Genomic DNA, 22967 nt, shown 5'->3' on the forward strand with positions numbered 1-22967 from the left:
AGTAAACATTCGAATCGGTCGAAACCAGGAAGTGTCGGCCGTCATTTTGTCTCTCGCACTGAGAGGGGGGTGAAACACAAAGGAGAAAAACATGTAAAGGGAGCACGCTGGACAGTTCCTGACCCCCTAGCTGGGGTCAAGGGGTCCCAGGAGGTCCCCCAAGGGCAATTAAAAAAAATTACATTTTTTTCGGTAAATCGCCGAGTGCGCGAAGCGTGCGCGCACTATAAAAATGAAAATAATTCCGCGAGGTTCGCGCAGCGTGCGCGCACGGCATAAATGCTTTAAAATAAAATCGCAATGTCAATCCCCCCGTGTGCGCATGCTGCGCGCAGCGCATCGTGCGTGCATGACTTATTACATAGTAACAGTTTATGCCAAAACCCTTAACAACAAAGCGTATCATGTGTCCTCCTTTTGCGGACGGTGCGCACAGCGCACCGTGCGTACATGGCCCATTAAGCGTAACGTGGGCGCGCGGTGCGCGTAGCGCACTGCGTGCCCACCGTGCGTGCACGGTGCGCAAAGTGCACCGTGCGTGCACGGCACTAACTGCGTAAAGTGGGGCGAGGTGCGCAAAGCGCAGCGCGTGCTCACCGTGCGCGAACGGAACGAACTGCGTGAAGTGGGCGCGCGGTGCGCAAAGCGCACCGCGTGCCAACCGTGCGCGCACCGTGTGCGAAGCGCACCGTGCGCGCACGGCACGAACGGCGTAAAGTAACTTAGCATTTAAAAAACCGTACAAATTCACTGAAAAAACCATAGGTTTCACACACGTTATAGTTAGGAATTAGCATTTAAAAAACCTTGCAAATTCACTTAAAAAAACCATAGGTTTCACACATGTGATAGTTAGCTGGGCATTTTCCTCATGAAAAACCAATGAAATTCCCCCGTTATAGTTAGTGCAGGCAACTATAACTCACGCGACCGTAATCCGCTGCTGATGACGTCAGATATTACATCACTGATGACATATGTGTCTTTCTGGAAAAAAAAAAATATATGTATAGCTAAAAAAAAAAAGGAAGACGACATGGGTATATAAATGTGTAAATACAGTGATGTAATATCTGACGTCATCAGCAGCGGATTACGGTCGCGTGAGTTATAGTTGCCTGCACTAACTATAACGGGGGAATTTCATTGGTTTTTCATGAGGAAAATGCCCAGCTAACTATCACATGTGTGAAACCTATGGTTTTTTAAGTGATATATATATATATATATATATATATATATATATATATATATATATATATATATATATATATATATATATATATATATATATATATATATATATATATATATATATATATATATATATATATATATATATATATATATATATATATATATATATATATATATATATCTCCAAATTGCTCCTGACAAGACTACGGACCCGTGGAGGGTGGTGTATACACCGAAAGAGCACCCGGTAAAATAATCCACAATCCGTCTGCGGTATGTGATAATAAAACACTCTCAGGCTCCAATGTAGTAATGAATCAGGAAGTTTATTTCCACGCTACGCGTTTCGGCTGTAAAACCTTGTTCACACAATGGAAGAAAAACATTTGTCACCATTAAATACACACCTCGCTTCACGTAAGGTGATTGACATAGATAACGGACTGTGCACAATACGATCATGTCCAGGCTCAAGAAACCGCCGCGGCCATATTGGAACATATATACATATACCATGCCCTGTGGCTTTCTGTATTGCTGGCAGTGTATTGGTATTACTGTGCTGGTAATACAAGACTAAAACCAAAGGAAATGATGGACGGAGTGTTGAACATTGCAAGCACTCACCCCCAGTCAACTGATCTGGGTTTAATCCATCACCGTTCTTTAGCCCACTCTGCCACCCCAGTTCAGACATGGCCATATGCAACACAGTCTGACCCTGTGCCTCATGGGAACAGTCCAGCCCGAACTGCCAAGCCATGTCTTCCCTGGACCGGAAACAAGCTTCCTAGGACCGGTTTCTGGCATTTCAGCCGTCTTCAGCCAGGCTTGCTTGAATCCAGTGGCAAAGTGAGCAAGGGACTCACGTCTGAGCATACCCTAGGAAGCTTGTTTCCGGTCCAGGGAAGACCTGGCTTGGCAGTTCGGGCTGGACTGTTCCCATGAGGCACAGGGTCAGACTGATTTGCATATGGCCATGTCTGAACTGGGGTGGCAGAGTGGGCTAAAGAACGGTGATGGATTAAACCCAGATCAGTTGACTGGGGGTGAGTGCTTGCAATGTTCAACACTCCGTCCATCATTTCCTTTGGTTTTTGCTTTGTTCGCCATAAGTTGGCAGGGTATGCTCAGACGTGAGTCCCTTGCTCACTTTGCCACTGGATTCAAGCACGCCTGGCTGAAGACGGCTGAAATGCCAGAAACCGGTCCTAAGAAGCTTGTTTCCGGTCCAGGGAAGACATGGCTTGGCAGTTCGGGCTGGACTGTTCCCATGAGGCACAGGGTCAGACTGATTTGCATATGGCCATGTCTGAACTGGGGTGGCAGAGTGGGCTAAAGAACGGTGATGGATTAAACCCAGATCAGTTGACTGGGGGTGAGTGCTTGCAATGTTCAACACTCCGTCCATCATTTCCTTTGGTTTTTGCTTTGTTCGCAATAAGTTGGCAGGGTATGCTCAGACGTGAGTCCCTTGCTCACTTTGCCACTGGATTCAAGCACGCCTGGCTGAAGACGGCTGAAATGCCAGAAACCGGTCCTAGGAAGCTTGTTTCCGGTCCAGGGAAGACATGGCTTGGCAGTTCGGGCTGGACTGTTCCCATGAGGCACAGGGTCAGACTGATTTGCATATGGCCATGTCTGAACTGGGGTGGCAGAGTGGGCTAAAGAACGGTGATGGATTAAACCCAGATCAGTTGACTGGGGGTGAGTGCATGCAATGTTCAACACTCCGTCCATCATTTCCTTTGGTAATACAAGAGCCATATTCTGTAGCAAACGAGCATTAAGAGCATTATTAATTTCATAATTCGTTTCCTCAATATTGCTACGTCAAGTACAGTAATGTTACAAAACGGACCAATAACAGCTTTACAAAGGCACATTGCCGATAATATATTTCAGGTAGCGTATGTGGATCGTGCACAGTTAAATAGATGTAATCACGGTGCCTCGTTAACGCAAAGTGACGCGTGCATGTAGTGTACAAGATTATGTGACCTACATCACCTCAATAAATACATAACATGAGTTCTGCCTGTTTCAATGACTACATTTGAATTTAAATTGGATTTGAAACCAGGGTTAAATGTGTCGTCCTAATACATGCACTACGGTCTATTCCTAAAGTGAGGAAAAAGACAACCGGTGTATACTATTTATACAGAGGTGTTTATGATGTGCTTAAACTGCCGGAAAAATAAGTTACTGTATGCACACATATACACATGCGCAAGTGCTGGACATGTGTCCATGATAACCGGCTATATTAAATGTAAGTACTGGCCCTCCTCGATCTACAAAAATGTCATGGGTACTAGTGCCCATCAGTAATAGAGAAGGAACAATTCCAAAAGAATTAATTAATTCCAAAGGAGATTCCAAAGAATATATAGCGGGCCAGTGTCCATAGTCACCCAGGCTATGGGCAGAACAAATGTCAATTCAGAAAAAGGAAACTCTAAGTGACAACTTTAAATCTGACATGATACCAACTTGTGAAGTGCCTCCGGAAAAAAGGTTTGGGAGCCCGTGAATGTGACACCACCAAAGTGATGTGGGTGCCTGCCTTCCCTCCTGTAGTGAAAAAAAGAGAAAGAGAAAAAATATATAAGAAGAAAAAATATATATAATAATATGAAAATACTAATAAGATCAGTGAGATAAAATCAACACAAGATGAACACTCATGTGTACAATAGCATTATATACATTCTTTCTCTGACTGTTATGAGGGACATATTGACTATCAAATATACATTACATTTCATACAGATGTATTCGTAGTTCTTCGTCAAGGTTGAGCCCCCCCCCGGGAATTTGGTCTGGAGGTCAATGATAAACCTTGATTCACGTTGTCTTAGTTTCAATACCAGATTACCTCCCCTCGTGGATCTTGGGATATGTTCCATGGCGAAATAGCTAAGACCTATGTTGTTGGAGAAATGGTGTTCTTGAAAATGGCGGGCTACCGGATACTGTTTGTCACAATTAGTGATAGCCCGCATGTGTTCCAGTACGCGTTTCTTGGCTGAATGGACTGTGCTCCCTATGTATCTCAGCTTGCAGGGGCATTCTAGACAGTAAACTACAAACGGAGTTTCACAAGTGAGGAACTGTGCAATAGGTTTAACCCTTCCCCCTCCATCTCGATACTCTTTTTTCATGGTACTGTTCCTGCACGCCCTGCAGTGTCCACAGGGAAAGAAACCTTTGAGTCCCTGATTTTTCATGGTTTAATAGATTGTAACATCACTGTGTACTGGCCTGTCCCTAAAACTATATCCCTTACTATAGGTGATACAGGGTTTCTCACTAATGATGGAACCTATATTCAGATTGCTTTTAAGGATATCCCAGTTTTTTTATCAGTATATTCCCGATATCCCTAGCATTTCTGTTATATGTTAGTATGATTCTGGTTGTATCCTCTTGTGTAGTCGTTTCTGACTCAACGTCTGTTCTGGATTTTAATATTTCTGTTCTCTCTATTTGTTCCACCTTGCGAGTGGCTTTATTCAGGACCCATGTTGGATAGCCTCTGGTTTTGAACCTTTCTATCCTAATGGCAGATTCTTCCTTGTACCCTATTGTGGTGCTACAATTACGTTTTGCCCTCAGTAATTCCCCAAACGGTATACTCCATTTCAAAGGGTCCGGGTGACTACTGAGGGCATGCAATAAGGTATTACCTGCCGTATCCTTACGATAGAGTTTGGTTTGGATGGTATTACTTACTACCTCCACCTTGGTGTCTAGAAATTCCACTGAGATTTTACTCATGGTACTGGTGAGACTGATGTTATAATTGTTGTTGTTTAATTTCTCAATAAACCTCGTGGCCTCAAGCTCAGTGCCCCCCCACACCATGAAAATATTGTCGCTGTAGCGGAGCCAAAGTTTAACATTATGTCTTTCATGAAAGGTGGATTCATCCCCTAGGGTCTCTTCTTCCCACTTGCCTAGGAACAGGTTCGTAAACAATGGGGCAAAGCAAGTCCCCATCGCGGTACCAGTCACTTGTTTGTACAATATACCATCAAACATAAAAATGTGGGTACGGCAGAACTCCATCATCTCAACGACCATGGTGGTATGGTCCTTGAATCTGATGTGTCTAGTCTGTAAGTAGTGTTTACATGCCTCTACACCATGCTCATGCTTGATTATGGTGTAGCGGGAGCTGACATCAAGTGTCACCAGTAAAAGATCCTCCTCCCATTCAATGCCGTCTATTTTGTCTACAAAATCCTTAGTGTCCTTGACATGGGAAGGGAGTCTGCTGACATAATCTCTGAGAAAAAAGTTGACATATTTCGAAATGTTCTCAGTGATACATCCTTTTGAAGAAACAATTGGTCTCCCCGGGGGATTTGTAACATCTTTATGCACCTTGGGTAACCGGTATAGTACAGGTAGAATAGGGTAATCCTTTTTAAGATCGCAGTATTCTTCCCATTCTAGAATCCCTAGATCCTTCCAATTGTTTAATTTCTCCCAGACCAACTCTACACTATTGGAGTATATCTCCCTGTTGACTTCTATATAAAACTTCTTGTCTTGAAGTTGGCGTAAAGCTTCTGCGATGTATTTATCTCTGTCCAGTATAACAACATTCCCACCCTTGTCTGCTGGGCGGATGACAATGCTGCTATCCTGTGACAGAGAGAGCACGGTTTCTTGAGCCTGGACATGATCGTATTGTGCACAGTCCGTTATCTATGTCAATCACCTTACGTGAAGCGAGGTGTTTATTTAATGGTGACAAATGTTTTTCTTCCATCGTGTAAACAAGGCTTTACAGCCGAAACGCGTAGCGTGGAAATAAACTTCCTGATTCATTACTACATTGGAGCCTGAGAGTGTATTATTATCATGTATCGCAGACGGATGGTGTTATATATTTATATAGCTGTCACCCCTTAGAGGAAAAATATTGGTTTTCTTTAGATATCAAGCGTCGCCGTATTCTGTGGTGGGTTGTGCAGTTGAAAGATAGTGCTTGAATGCGTGCTGTTCTTTTGGGTCTTTCAAGAATGAGAGCAAGAATTTGAACCATCTTGGACAGACTAAGTGTATCAACAGTGCCTACACAATGGTGGCTGTGGTATACAGGCACCCTCCTTGGTCATTATGGCTTCTCTTTATGGAATAAAATAGGGTGATTTTTCAGTACCTTTCAGCTTAATAAAATCAGAAGGTCATAGAGGGTCTGGGGAAGTCGCTTCATTTGATCTAGACCGCATCTGTCTGGACTCGCCAGTGGTGGTATCCATATCTTCTTCAGCTGTCTGTTCAAACATTTAAGAAGCTGCCATTCAGACCTATGTTTTTGTCCAGAAGAAATAGTAACTGTCCGAATCACCGCCGTTATGGGTGCCCCAGCGCTGGCGGCCTTTAATTGAACAGTACTTAATTCAGTGTGTTGTTTTTTTAAGAGACTGTTACTTTTTCTTTTTTTTTTTTTTTTTTTTTTTTTTTTTTAAAGGTGTGGCTTCACAGCAGAAGTATCTGCTGGTTTACTATTCCCAATTCTTTAACAAAATACAGGAAGAGGACTTTGGCTCCGCCCATAGAAGTAAAGTCTCTGACCTCATGCTGTTGGCAGTTTCATGTATCATGCCACATCCTAAGGAAGGCTTGTACACATTAGATTATGTAGCTAATTTGTGCATTGTAAACCAAAAGCAATTGGTTTTGTTTTCACTGCAGCTTGCAATTTTTTAAAATCAGAACTTAATGGGCTGTTCTTTGTTTATCTTAACTATTGTTCTTTGCCATCTGTGTCTTTCCTTGCATGATTAATTCCCTATGTGCATCTTCCTATTGTGTTTCCATCTGTCTCTTATCCATCTTCTTCCCCATCAATGTCATCACAAAAAAAAAAACTTTACCAATAGATCTGGTTTTAATGAGTGAACAAGTGCAAACACAGACAGTTGCCAATGTTGTTACCTCTCATTCGAATATTGAAGCCAGACCCATAGGCTTTGCCAGTGCTGTTCCTATGGACATTGCTATGCATTGTTTCCATGCTTTTTTATGTATTTCTGTTATATGCAAGAAATGTTGCAGTCATCAGACTATTATACAAGACCTTACTAGCCCTAACCATATTTATACATTCTAAAACTTCGTAATGGAGCAAACATGTATTATCATTGTTTCCTTATTTATCTACTGCTCAAGTAACCAAATCAAAGTGGTACAACCGGACCAAGTTAGCAGAACAACCAAAAGCATCAAAAGAAACAGCCTCCCCTCTTATTCGGTAGCCATTTCCCTACGCTCACCATCATTGCCTGCACCCGAGAAATACTCCACTACTAATTGCATGTGTGCAGCTTACCTTCGACCCTTCAACATCAGCACTGGTTGACTATAACTGCCTTCGTGACCCTGGTCTCTGCAACTCTTAAATCATCCAGAATTTGCTGCTTCCTGAGTCAAAATATGTTTTTGTGTTGGTGTTCCACTTTAAGCTGGATGTGATGTTGGAGCACAGTTTTTATTTCAAGAGAGTACATAATCTGTTTATGAACAACAGTTTTTTTTTACCTCTGATAGTGTATCTGGGTTCAGCCCCAGAAGCAATAAATTGTGAAAAACCTTCACAAAAAAAGTCCTCCTCTTAGCTCGGTTCCTCCAGAATCTTTTCTCTTGAGTCTGTCGACCATTGAACTAACATGACTGTTCCACCTTTGTCAAGGTCCCCGCTGGGCTTTTTTTATGGGCACTATGTTGCATAGAAAAATTAGGTAGTGCTCCGATTATTGTGTTGTCCTTGCAGAGTCCGATAAACATTCTCCATTTTTCCATGTAGTGTATCCAAGGGGATAGTGGCTGGATTCCCCTGACCCACCACTAGCTTCCTCTCCTCTGGTTAATCATAACCCTCACCCTTGCATTCTATTTCACAACACGTTTAACTATGCAAAATTTGAACTCTCTCATTTTCTCCAATGAGAAATCTGTCTTGCTCTATATAGTTCAAGGTAGAGCAATCACCACTAACTACCCTTTCAAGTCTTCCTTTTGACTTCCACAGCATTAATCAAGCAGTGTTATTTCCTGTCTTTGAACTCGGTTCACCTTGGAGCACACTGATGGATTTCTAGAAAACTCTGGCCACTTGTGAGCATCACTTCTTTCTCATCTTAGGGATCATGACATGTACGTTCTTTTTGTACCTTAAGGGATGCAGTACTTCATGGTCGAAAGAGTTCCTTTTTAGAGCCTCTTTTCTTATCAGCCATTACTTTGTAGAAGCTCACAATTCAATGTGGCGGTCCCGCACACTGTGCTTTTTAGGTCTCGCCTGACACAGCGCATGCGCTGGTCTGGCGAGACTTATTGAGAGGGCTCCAAAAAGTGCTACCAGGCCAGCCTAGAGCTACAGTGCATGCGCGCGTGCCGCGCACAACCGCGATTACTTTCACGGCCGCTTTGATATTTGATTGCGATCACTTTCACGGCCGCTCAGCCGCTTGGCATAGCCAATAGGTCTCCCTTTTGGGGCCTTATAAGTATTTAGTTATGCAACTGTTGCATGGCTAAACACTTATAAGATCCCAAAGGCAAGACCTATTGGCTATGCCAATGCTTGTTTAGGAATGGGATGTATCCAGTGTACACAGGAGGTCAGTCTAGACCTACGGATCACTTCTCTGCAGTCTGTGTCCTATCTGGGAAGTTTACAAAGATATAGTCACACTTTCCTCTTTACCCTTGAGTCTTTTACTTGTGCAGGGAAGGGTTACAGCTCTGCTGTGGCAATGCCTCTCTTTGAGCGCTTACAGCCGAAATCATCCCCTGTGCCACTGGTTCCAGTGCAAAAGAATTGGTGTTTTTTTTTTTTACCTGTCTACCATCCTCTGTTTGCGCCTTGGTGGTCTCCATTCAACACAGAAGAGGAGGTTACTTACAACTCCACCACTACATTCTCTGAAGTCTACTTGCATAGTCACCCAGATAGATGGATGAAGGGCTCAGAAATCTGTGTTGCAGGAGCACTGGTTTACAGTTGGCTGGGTAGGAGGGAGCAGCGCCCCTTTCTCTTTGCATTTGATGGCCTTGCACACTCGAGTCCTGCTGTGCAGACAGTGGTGTGGCGCTCAAGCAGAAAGCCACCATCCTAAACATCAGCAATACCTACTCCTGGCATGGCTGTTTTTAAAACAGATTGGTCTATTTTTAATGTGTCAAAAAGGTGTTGGTGGATCTGACTGGACATACAGGAATATTGCCAAAGGGTGTTGATGAGGATAATCACAACTGAGAACTCCCATTACAGGTTAGAAACCTTTATTTTCCATCAGCTGTCCAGCTCAAAAATGACCTATCCTGTGAGAAGAACAGCCATCCAGTTACTGGTACGTGCATACCACAATAGCAGAAATTATCTGTAACTTTATGGTGACCAAAGAAGGTCCTTTATTCCCTATACAATTAATTTTACCCTGCACCATGCAACTGTGGTAAGTAGCAGAGCTCAAGTACTGGATCTGAAACAGAGCATTTAAAAGCTTAGTGCCACGTTGAGGCACCATATCCGAGAGCTTTCTTCCGCCATCATTGTGGTCCGCCTCTCAAGACATGTGACTATTGCTAGAAATTGCAAAAAAAACACTCTAGAAAGAAAATAATTTGTTGAGATCCAGTTAACTTTGTCCGGGCAAGAAACTATTGCCACCCAGGAGTTTGTGCAACAATCATACAATACTGATCATTGTGTAACAGGTTTCAAACAGCAAGAAAGTCATGATAAATAGAGCACCTACTTACCTGTAATCCACCCAGAGACCCCCACCACTTTTAATTTCATGCACTTGCCTCAATCACTTTTTCTAGATCACTGAGAAGAACTTTACAAGCTATAAATGAACTTTGTAATCTTCGATCCAAACTTGACTCCTCATTAACCAAAAGACTGCTTCATACTAGTCTTAAGGAGACCATTCACTTTAATGAAAAAAAACTATTCTATTTAACCAGTCCTACCTTTCTGCCAATCACCAACAGACATTCTAGTATGTTGCTTAGTTTGATAATGGCAGCATGAATTTCGATACATAGTGTGACATTGCTTACTTATTTGAGGAAAGTGCCATCACCAAGGCATTGGAATATCTAGTCATAAAGACCCAGAAGAGTCATGTGCCATCTCTTTAGAACCTTGTATAGCACTGAAACAACCCTGATTAACCTAAGAGAGAAAATACTATTTGCCTAGGCAAAAGGTGACTGGCCCTGTCAATTCTGCTAGCCTGTTTGTTAGCCCTTGATACTGGAAATCGTAAAGTTTTGTCTGGTCTTAAATTAGATTTACTGTTTTTTCACTGATTTGAGTTCAGCAGTTTAAATTGACAAATGTTATAGCACAAGAGGCACAATAGAACTATGATGTATATATTCCCTAGTGGAAAAACTTCAGTTCAAATATTCTGTGGTTTAGAGCGAAAACCTAGAAGTACGCTGAAATACCCCAGTAATGATTAGCTATGAAAACACAGTTTCCACTGAAAGCACTGCTTGTGACCTGACAAATGCCAAAACAAAGAGCATTTGTCAGTGACCTGACCAATACAACATAGCCTCACTTTACATGGAGATGAACGGTTGCAGTTCTGTCATAGCTTTCAGATCTCCTACCAGGGTCTATAACGCAACAAAGGCTGCTGTTCTACTTGCATCCAAAAAATCTTATTTGGTGTGACAAGTTGTCACAGGGCAGATGGGACCACTAGGCCCAAACCATGATGCTTGAGGTATTTTTCCACTGGGTTCTTGGGGCCCGTCTGACAATGGCCCTGCAAACTAGGCCAAGTACAACTGGTTTGCACTTCAATTTCAGAGTTGTGTGAGAAAGTAATCAGGGGCTTGTCTGAGAGGTAGTGGGCTGGTGGCAAGAGCTCAGAATTCCACAACCGAAACAATAAGGTCATGTCCAGTCCAATGCTTACCTTTATGGAAAAGAAAGCACTTTTAAACTTGCAGGAAAACTAAATACTGTACGATTCAGTGGATATGAAATACAGGGTTGCAAAATACTGCATTATCTCGAGGTGTTACAACACCTTCCCTTCCTGCTAGAGACAAGATTTCTGCTATTACTGTCTCCACCCTTCTATGGGTTCAGGACAGATTTGACACAGGATAGTTAGCTTAAATGTTATCACTGTTTTAAGTATGCTGCTCCAGCAGTATATTGTTCCTTTAACATCAAATAGCCTCTAGCAGGCGTGACAGAGCGTCACACGCACCTTTGTGACTCTCAGCACCAGGTTCATGCCAAGCCCTACAGTCTACCTGCAAGTTTCTCTCGACCACCATGGGTGTGTGGCATTCTCATCCTGTAGGCTCTTCGTTGCGGAGCACCAGCGGCAGCCATTTGTGATGGTATTACAATAATAATTCAGTGAGGTGGGTCTTCACATCAAAGCAGGGGTGGCCCTCTTGGTCTGTTATGGGTAGGTGCTCAGCAGAGGTAGTTGCGGCCTTCAGGCTGAATCTTCATGCCATGATATCTTTGGGCATTGGCAGCCCTTGGGTAGATCTGTCTCTGGGCTGGGCGGTGGCCCAGTATTATGCTTCTTGGCGGCAGTGGCAGCACATGGTGAGCAAACTCTTTGTTGAGTGATATGTTGACAAATGTAATACAACTCACACCATGAACTGGGCTGATGGTCCTGGGGGACTTTTTCACAACAGGCGGTCTCCTGCCACACACTAAAGTTGTAAGCCTTTTCTGGGGTTCTCCTCATTGGGAACACATGGGCCTATCCTCCTGGACAGTGTCTCCTATTGAAAGGCCAGACGCACTTCTTCCCTCTCTCAGCAGGCAGTCAGACCTCTAAGTTCTTTAGGCAGATTGTCAGTTCCTCTAGCAGAAATGTTTACTTCAGATGATGTCCCATGACCTTTGGGAGACAGGCTGTCCGACACGAACCATGGTTACACAGCAGCTCTTTGGATACTCTGCAGAGTGCTTCCTTCCTCGTCAAAAAGAACTGAGAACAGGAACAAAGTGGGGTGGTTTGGATCTCACTTTTACACACATTTACCAACCTGCAGATGTGGCTTCAATGTTCCAAGCTTCAGAACCGGTGTGAGTAGTACTCTTTCAAGTATATTCAGGCTGCTCTATAGATACCCCCTTTGCATAAAGTGATGCTTCTCACAGCAGGTAGCACCGAGAATGATGCCAAATAGGAGTATCCACATCATGTGCACAGTGAGGTCTGAGATTTTTTGCATTGACTGTCGTCAGCCTTCTTGAAGCAATAATCATTCACAGACAAAACAGCAAGCTTGTCCTAGAACCCTCCTCACTTTGAACAGGTGAAATTGCAGCCCAGCCCCTCATCCCTTATGTCTTCTTCTAACAAATGGCAGGGCTCAGGAAGAATTAATCAGCAGCCCCTTGCCAACAAAAACATGAACTTTCTGAAGGCAGCATTATCTCCATCCTCCTCACTTCAATATCGGAGTCTTCAGCCACAGGGATTCAGGTAATACATTTCCACTGTCTGATGCAGGCAGGCATTGCCACCACCCCTTTGTGTGCTATACCCAGGACAGACACAGTGGTCACTGCCTACTATGAGAGCATGCTTAGTGCATACCTCCAGGTCACTGGACTGATCCCAGACCCTGCACTGTGAAGGCAAGACTCAGGCCCTTGCACACACGCTAGATTAACACAACACTAGGGCCACAAATTAAAGTCAGGATTCCAGTTTCAAATGCCGTCGGGTCCAGCACAGGAGAACTCTACTGTTTACCATGCACGGTACACTTCCTTCCCAACGGAGGTCAGTAGTTTCATTGACAGCCAGCAGATGTTCTTACAGGCATTTTTTGAAGGATGGCTGCAGTCACATGTAGCAAAGAGAAGTTCTCACAAACATTAGTAACGAAATATTGAAATTTCAGTGAATTCTCACAGATTTCCTCAGAGATTACTTGGATATCAAAGACAATATTTATACTAGCAAATAATCTATATCCTCTAGACTTTGCTTGGAAACAAAAAGCTGCACTTTGTCAGTAAACCTATATAACCATGTAAATTAAATTGAAATAAAATGATGCCTTTGCTTTGTTAACCAGATGTCTGCTCTTCCATCGACATCATCCAGCAGATGTCCTCATATATATCACCAGGTGACATTGATGGTGTTAATGATGCTGTAATCGTTCTCACCAATGATGTAATGTTGGAGATCATGGGCAATTAATTCTGTGTTGCGTAATTCCATGGAGTGGTTTTTGGTGTACGGGTGAACAGCAAGTTTTCAGCATGTGTTTTGTAGATCCACTTGTTATGCAGTCTCACACATCTGATTTTCGTTTTGAAATATTACAGTTGTTTTTCTTCAGCCTTTGATTTGGTTTTGGGCATGCATGTAATGACTCCTGATCACATTGCCTGAAACCCACATGCACATGGTTACAGACTTCACCTCAGAGTTTATTTTTATGCTATCCGGGTAGGAGTTGCTTATCAGTGTTCCACTAAAATACTGCACACTGAGAACAGACTCGAAATCAAAGACTGGAAAATGGTAACAAAGTAATTAGCAGAATTAAACAATTCAGAGCTGAAATTTCAATTGGCGGTTACTGATAATTATCTGGGGCAGCGGGAGGGGAGGGCGGGGGGGTGGTTGGAAGGTGCATAGTTTACGCTATGTCTAACCTGTGTGAAAGTCTAGATGGACGGAAGAGAGCTAAGAAGGGATGTGTATCCTGTGCTTGGTGAGAGATCACACTGAAAGTAATAATGATGCTTTCAGTGTAAAAAGACTATTGAACTCTTGAAATCAGTGTTTTTCTCATTGAGCCCAGCTGGGTACACAAAACTGCAAAAGAGCCTTCACAGAAGGGGCACATCGGGTTATATGGAGAATCGTTTACACACAATATGAAAAATTGCACCACAGTTGGCATTTTAAGAGGCCCAACTTGTGAAAGAAATGAACAGCCTCAAAATGTTTCAACTTCCACAGAATGATTGGGTTCCAGTCAAGTGCAGATGCCATCTGGAGGCCAAACCTAGTAAGGAAGTTAGACTTCTGAGAATACTCAACCTAGAAAAGAGGCTTGACTCTTAGACAGGCCTTTGACCTTCAAAATGAGTAATCTTCCACAGGGTAATTGAAGCCAACAAGCTAAAAATCCCTAAATGGATCAGATGCCCTGGGTGGAGAAAGAGGATCTCTGTTGTATTGTGCTGTTTCCCCTCCTGCAGCTGCAACTAAGCCCTAAAACACAGAACCCTTGAAGACCGGATGTGTGTGGTTGAGGGCATGTAAGATGTAGACTGTGGATGTTTAAACTTTCTTCAATACTTCAAAAGGCATACTGCAATTCATTGCTTGATTATCCATCTTTGCCTCAAAAAACCTCTTTCATGTCCTCATAAAACATGGAAAGTGAGTCTGTTCTCTTACCTGATCTTTAAAATTGAAAGGGTGACACTGACTAAATGGGCTTGTGTGACCTGCAATATATGCAATAAGGTGATGTGGTCTTCATGCGGCACCAGCAGAGGCAGCTGAACGCTAACCAATGTGGTGGATAGAAATGTAGATTGTGAGAAAGTTGCTAGGGGAAGGGGGGTGGGTGCTAATGTAGTTTGATGAAATATAAACAATGGTAGAGAGGTGAAGGTTTTGGAAGTTTTAATAGACATTAAAGAGATCTAATAATTACATAAAGATGAATAGATTATCTATGGTATGTCAATATTCTCATGTATGGCTAAGCACACAAATATTAGATTCATTACTCATTATGATTTTAAGTGGTAAATCGCAAGTATAAATAAATATATTAACATTTTGTTTTTTTCCCCCTGGCAAGGAGTTGGAGCGGCTGTCATCGATAACTACCTCTATGTGGTTGGAGGGCACTCGGGGTCTTCATACTTGAACACTGTACAAAAGTATGACCCCATCTCGGATACATGGTTGGATTCTGCTGGTATGATGTACTGTCGGTGTAATTTCGGTTTGACCGCGCTTTGATGACCTTGGACCTCATGGATGTTGCTGCAAGGGAAATTGCATGTAAGAATTCAGGATTGTGTTTAGGCAGGAAGACTAATTTGTTTGAGAAAGAAAGTAGAGTGTAGACTGGTCTCAAAATAAACATACATCTTTCTGGTACACCTACTGCTAACTCGGATAGTTTATTTTTTTTTCCTTCAAGAAGAATCTGGTTTGCAAACCACCGGAAAAGTGCTGTCTGTCATCACCCTTAACGTTTCTTGGATGAGAAAAGTCTATAAATACTTAATATTGTGTACCCCTCTAAAACTTTGCCATCTACTCTGTAATTATATGTGAAACATACAGTCTACTATGGTAGTGGACATGACTGAACGTAGGACTGTACTGGCTATATTGGAGTTCCTTTGCATTTAAAAAACAATACCAGTGCTTCACATTTTTTTCTACAAGAGTAACTAAAGGGCTGCCTTTTTCTGTAAAAAAATAAAATACTACTCAAGGTCTGTAAATAACAAATGCCATAATCTGTTGACTGGTAAACTCTTTATTTTTACGTACTAAGATATTTTAGGGCTGGGCATATTAACCTGTGTATAATGTGATATATTTGGAATACAAGAAAATGTCTTTAATATCTTGATATTTTATTGGGTGGAAAAGTGGGGCTTGGGCAGGGGTAGTGTTAAGAACAGCACTGTACAAATACATAATCCTTCTGTTTTCTACTACATTAGCTGATTCATCTTTACTCTGATCTGTGGTTGTTTATTGTTGTAAAATCAGAATCATTAATCCTGGCTTCTTGGTATTCATATCCAGCACAGGGACTTCAGAGCATCATTGTAAATAGAGGAATCATGTTGATTCTCATCCTTTCGTGTTTATTATAATTCCTTGTAAATGTTTTCACTTGGTGTGAAAATATGGTTGCTTTGTTGAATAAATGCAGAGATATCAAATTGGTGCTAACTAATATTAAAGACAAGGCTGTTACCAATGTTTGTGCACTTGTCTGCTGTATGCAGAATGCATGAAATAGTTTTTTTTTTTTAATTAACACTTCTCCTGATTTAACATGTATTGGCTAGTTTATTTTTGATCCATCAAATCACCTCTTTAATTACATTTAATGTATGTAAATTATATTTAAAACTTCTGAAAGAGAAATTAAATCCTATACATTTCATTTTTTTGGATACAATTTCTTACCAAATAATTTATCCACCACTATCTTTTATCTCACTTTTGAAAATGGTATTGACAGAGCACCAAAGCGGTAACAGTTATTTATACTGTGCAATTGTGCACACATCCATCAAGACTTAATCATCAAGAGGGATTCTTGTCTAGAATCCAAACTTGGCACCTGCTGCTTATGTAATGAATGGAAGCCAAAATTAGTTTACATAATGCCTAACGTTTTGTTGGTAAGAGAAATCCGCTGGTATTTCCATTTTTTTCATTCCTAGCCTGAAGTCGGTACTGGGAAGGGCTAAGTCTCGACACTTAGCTGCTACACCATTTCATTTTTTGTCATATTTAAAAAACAAATATTTTCATAATGTGTACACCTTCCCTCATCGTACAATAATTACTGAAGTGCAATAATATATAATATAATATATTTGTATTTTACACAGTTGTTCAAAAAGCCATTTATTTATAAATACATGAGGTGAGCAGTGTGCGCTTGATCTATTCTTATTTCATGTCTAATTTGAATTAAGGCAACCTGCAAGTTCCTTTGTTCTTCCATAAGCTGAAAAATTAAAATGTAACAATTGAGAACTACTCTAATGCTGACAAATGTCAGTAATGTTGTGAAAAGTTTTGCACAAAAATGATATGACCTGCAAGTACTATTAACTGAAACAAATCGCCAGGGATCGTAAGCAAATAACACTTTAAAAGTTGCATTGTTTTTAAATTACTTTGCTGGGTTTTTAGTGATCTGTAGATTATTGTAAATATACAGCAATAATAGTGTTGATAGCATATAACTGAATGTTCCTAGCCATGCAATTTAGATCTTGAATCATTGAAAGATAAATGGACATCTGTCGAATAACCAACTTTTGAAAGCAGGTCGCACACTGCAGATATAAAATGTAAACTATTTTAGTCTAGACTTACATTTTTCTTTTTTTTTTTATTATGGCAGCCCAAGATTGATACTTACGTGTGCTGCTTCAACCTTTGGGTTCAGAGGCGGAAGATACCATGTTTTTGCTGTAAATTTAATAATTTTTTCCTTTATCCTGATAAAGATGTGATTCTTCATGGGCCTCACTTTTAGGTGTGACTCCTTCCTATTCATTGTTGATATCCTCAAGCTTTGCTAGAGGCCAAAGTATTATTTTAATTTATCATTGAAAATCTAGCCTGGCGGCATATTAACGTGTAGCCCTATCAATCGGTTCTGGCTTGTCCTATGTTCCATTAAATCCATGCCTTTTATTTTTAGTGTTTTGTCTACTGACAGAAAAGGATTAAACCTACAGAAATTTCACATTTCAACTTTTTTGTCACTGCTACATTCTCCTCAGGTTGCCTATGGAATAACAATGTTTTTGTCCTGTGCAGCAGTGATTTTGTTATTTGCCAGATTTCTGGTGGAGTACTGGACTATACAGTGGTTTCTTTGTTTCAAGTCTTTAAGATGTGTTTGGTTTAGTTATTGTCAGCACATTGCGATTGATTTTTGTATGGCATGCAAAGGGCATCTGAATCTTTTTGCCTACTGTGTGCACGTATGATTGAGATTCGTCATGTAGGTGCTTAAAGCAGATGCAAGACTCATGCCCAGCACACTTGACACTATGGATTTCATTCTCGTGGACGAGCTCACACATGTAGGTAAAAATCCCTACTACTGTTTAAAGTGATGATTGCAAAAAAGGCCCATAGTTTCACTTAGTGTGATGCCCTCTTTATTTTGGTGGTCTTTCCCATAATTTGTGGGACTCCCTATGATCTAAGTCTGAGGGAGGACGATGCTATTATGAGGTGCTCTGTACAGAGAAATTGTGTTAGTGCATCTTTGGTTTTGCTCTGAAAGGTTCAACCAGTGTAGTCCGATGTATTGACTAACAGTTCGTTTTTTCTTGGTACCACCTCTTCCAGAATACCTAAATCAAGGTCTTGTTTCACCACAGTTTTGCCCATGGCGACTGTTCTACCAGATGCAGCTCTCTCAGCTATTTGTGTCTCTTTTATATACATCTTCTCCTGGTTGGTTATGGCTTGTAGTTTGTATTTCCAGGATTCAGAAATTTTTCTAAATGATGAAATGGTATTGCTCACTGTTTGCAGCATGAGTCGTTTAGCAAAAGTAACTGAACTGGTAAAGCTGGCAGACTTGAGCAAAGAAGAGGATACACTGCACCTTTTAACTAGGGGGTTTATTTAGAGTTTGGCGGAAGGGTACTCCTTCCAGTGATTCCGTCCACCTCATTACAAGGGCTTTAGCATATAGCATATAATCCTGTTGTAATAAGTTGTGACTGAGTACTCCTCTGCCAAAAAACCGGTGCTTCGTTCTTGTTTATTCTGTGGAAATGTGCTCTTATATTCTTCACCTACTATAAGAGCATAAGTGAGTCTACAAGACTGGGGAAAAAGAGTTCTATGAGAAGGTATACAAAACTGTGATCACTAGTTTATAATCTACACTTTTCAAAAAGGATACTCTAAAGATGGATCACTTTAGGTCTGGAGTTTCAACAAGATCAGTTTTAACAGGGGCTCTTTCTGTACTCTGGTCCAAGGCATTTGTGTGCTTTCCCAATGCTATGCTTGTCCCTTATTTATTAAACAGTTGAAACTCACTAATAATCTGAATGACCGACATGAGCCAGGCAGATCTAGGTTCTGCTTTTTCTGGTATTTTGGCCTCCATCTGTCAAAATAACTACATGTCAAATTGCTCATTGAATTAGATCTGCAATCTCTGAATGTTTTACATCACAACCTAATAATCATAACTTTAGTCCTGAAAGTCTTGGAATTTAGTTTTTCAACTGCCTGTAAGTTCTTAAGGAATCAAAAAACCTTCAACCAGTAATTATGTCATTACAAAACTCAGTTTACAACTGTAGTTCCTGAGTCGTTCATGTATCTCCTCATATGTTGCTGCATCTGAGCAAATTTTGTCATATATATTGACATTCAGGTTCACTTTTGTGCTCAGGCTGTTTTAACAAATAACAAAGCTTTGTATGGAAACTGTTGTTCATCAGACATTTCACAAAAAGACTGCCCTGTATTTTGATAGTTAATTTGTTCCATTTGAGCCTTTTTTCTCTTATTTAATATATTTTCCATGGAAAGATGTTTTTATTTGCATAGTTAAGCAAGATGTTAGCATACCTACTTTTGGCTAACTATTTACCTTTTTATCTGAATGCCCAACATTAGATAGAAGATTAAATCTTTACAACGACTGCTTTCCTTCCGAATGGTGGTTGTGATGTTTTTAATTAATGGATTTTTCTCAAGCACTGTTTCCAAATGGAAACCTTCTTGTAGTACACTTTATTCATTCTTTTAATGCTGGACAATATTTTGCTTTTCAAACTGTTGGAACTAAAATTATGAGGCAACAAAAAAACGTTATCTTATGGTTGTTTAGCTTGACGTAAAGTTATCTTAGATCAGCATCTAATGGAGAGAGAAAGATATAATGGTTACAAAAAGCCATTTGTTTATTTAACAAATGGCTGCAGAAATATATTGTTCAGAAACTTGAAAAGCAGATTGTCTAAGTTATATATAAATTCGACATCAAGAGTGTAGAGCAGATTCTCTTCTATACCAGTGTACATTCCTGTTCTAGACGGAAATATGAATTATGTTGCTTAATTATACTAGTTCAGATGTGATTATTTGAACTAAATGAGTGTTGACGTTTTGTTCATGTCTCAAAAGGTAGATCAAGATAAAAATATTTGAGGGGTAGGGGGTCGTATGAGAGGTTATTGCCCTGAACATATGTGGAACATCTGAACTTTTGTACAAAAGTCACTAAGGAGACAAAGAAAAATTCTATTATTATGATGTTTTCGGGTTCACCCATAGTGGCAAAGAATTATTGTACCAAGGATGTGAATCTATGGAAGAGAAAGGTACAGCACATTTGTTTTAAAAGACTAAACTTTCTGTTCTGATATAGACAACTTTTATGATTGCCTTAAATTTCCGGTTCCACTCCATCTCTTCAAAGGAAAATCATTGACATCTGGATGAAGATTCTTTGATCAGGGCTGTTTAGTCACTTCTTCTAGGGTAGCAGCGCAGCATATAAAGCTGTTTTCAGGCAACTAGTTCATTACAAACATGGCTTTTTACCACGCTTTTGCTATTTTCCGACGTATTTCTAGCTAGGTTCTAAATACATATTGTAAGTTGGTAAGGTTGAAGGAGCAAGGAAAAGTTAGGTTTGTCACTAAAATTGAGTATTCTTTGTCTATATTATCTCTAACATGGGGAGCGTCTTTTCACCATGTCAACTTCAATGTTTTTCATCTCTAAAGTTTCAGTCCGAGAGAACTGTGGGAGTAGCACTCTGAGACCATACAGTGAGTGACTGTGGGCACAGGGAGAAGCAGTAGAACAGCACACATGACAGTCCTCACATTTGCATTTTGAAGTTCTGTAAACTAGTTTCAATCGTCCTACTTGGCTTGAGAATACTTACAAGTGAGTTATGTTAAAAAGTCCGACGAGCTTAGAGAAATGGTATCTTTATTATGAGTAACTATTTTTTATTTATTTTATAGGTTTACAATTACATGGCATCAAATGCTTCTGTCTAGTACATCTTGCAGGTCCTTGTGAAAAGTAGCAAATAATTGGCTTTACCTGAGAAGTTTGTGAAACTGCCTTGCCAGCTTGAAAATAACACTGGTAGCATTTGCATGCAGTTTGATGTTACATCCATAAGAATGGTCAGAGTTAATACATTCGAAACGGTTTCCGGATAAAAGCCTCTAAATTTGATCTGTTTAATCCTGCTGAGAAAAAACGGTAATGCAGAACCCTGTAATATATACAAAAGTGTGACCACCTTTTTTAAAATCCCTTAAAGCTATCTCTTAGAAGCATGCTGTTAATTACATCTGCTTAGAGCACTTTTTGATTCCTTTTCACTAACATGTTCATTTGCCGAAATGTCAGATGAGACAGTTTTGCATTTCAACCAATAAACCAGTTAAATGCTGCATCTTTGTTTGCAGTTTAACTAGCTCGTACAAGATGTCATATTATCATCCAGTTCTAAATCTTCACTCTAAACTTAGGTTTACTGTGGAAGCACTTTAAACAGGTGTGGGGTATTTCAGTGAAAGATCATGTAGAAATGTTACTTGTATTTGATAAACTGTTGAAAAGATAGCATGTCTTTCATAGTCAGGTAAACTAATGGTTTACTCGAGGAAAGGTTGATAAAGGGGATTTGGTGATGGTCATTTGCGCAGGGTTGTCTTTGCGATATTTTCATTCACCAGCCCCATTCATTTGCAACACAATGCAAAAAGTTCCAAGCTTGCCTTAATTACTTATTGAAGTTTTACTGAAAGTAACAGAACTGGATGATAATGCCTATATTTTGCCTTATGCGTTGAACTACACCCAATGTGTTTCTTATTTTTTTAAGAGTTTAAATCTATGTACATAGTTAAATATCTGTACTCCAACTAGTAATGAGAGTAATCTAGTTGCGACTATTGGATAATTAATTCAATGTAATTATTTACATGTGCATTGTTGAGTATACCTACTTAGCAGTAGGGTTTTCGTTGTTTTGTTTACACAATAAGAGGGGGATTCCGTTCATTTTTTTTACCCAAATGGCAGATTTGTTGCATTATTTCTCTGTGTTCTTTACTCTAGCACTGTTTGTCCGTTTACATGTTATAATGGTGTAATGCTGTGTACTGATTGTTGTAACAGTACTTCATTTTATGTGACATGTTTACTAAATAAACTTTAAAAGCAATATTTTGTGTCAGTTCTTGCGTAGCTGTGTTTTATTTGCAACAGATGAGACACAGTACATGAGAGATTGCAAAACAGTATTTAAAAAAATCAAATAGTTAGTGAGGGTATCCTTCAGTTCTGCGCAAGTATTTTCCTATTCGTTCACCTCCCAAAAAATTGGCCCAGAGATTTCTAGTCTTTTCTATAGAAGAGCTGCTTCCGCTCAATGACGATCACCAGAGCTACTAAAATGCTATTAGTGCTACCACAGGGACAACAAAAGTCACAATAACATTAGCGACCACTGCATGCAAGATTACCAAGAGTGATCACCTTCGTACCTCAGGCAGTGTTACTATCGATAACGTCATGCAAAGCTTCTACGAGGCTTTAGGTGGGCAGAGTCCTGTTGATGCTCATCAGCGGCAGTGCTGAAAAACAGGCCTTGAAAGTGGTCGCTTTCAGGCCCTATTTTCCTAACCTCATCTCGCCATTTCTGTACGCGAGGAACAGCCAAAGTATTCTAGTCAAGAGCATCCTCGTTCCTGTTGACTGAAATTTATGGGGAGTACTAGGGGAAGAAGGAGCAGGCGAATATCTGATAGACTTCTAGCTGCAGATTCCTTACCTTTGAATTTCCCAGGTGTCAGACTGGATCCGGAAACTAACACCCCTTGCACGTTTTTTCGAGTGTCTCCATGTGATGTCGGCGTCGTAGCGTCGGTTATGACTTTGCGGTATCTGTATAGGCACCACCCAGTAGGCGTTCGTCGGTTCTTT

General features: G+C 40.6%; 1 protein-coding gene across 2 annotated transcripts in view; it reads left to right on the forward strand.

The window, feature by feature from the left end:
- The window catches only part of KLHL28 (kelch like family member 28), a 230082-nt gene extending 207876 nt beyond the window's left edge, over positions 1–22206 (forward strand). For both annotated transcript variants that reach the window (XM_085626939.1, XM_085626940.1), the window contains one exon: positions 15064–22206. In XM_085626939.1, coding sequence (XP_085483065.1) covers positions 15064–15227 — 164 coding nt within the window. In that variant the 3' untranslated portion in view covers positions 15228–22206. The remainder of the gene's footprint in view (positions 1–15063) is intronic.
- Positions 22207–22967: the final 761 nt, after the last annotated feature.

This window comes from Triturus cristatus, chromosome 9, assembly GCF_964204655.1.
Source record: "Triturus cristatus chromosome 9, aTriCri1.1, whole genome shotgun sequence".
In the NCBI taxonomy this organism is placed as follows: domain Eukaryota; kingdom Metazoa; phylum Chordata; class Amphibia; order Caudata; family Salamandridae; genus Triturus; species Triturus cristatus.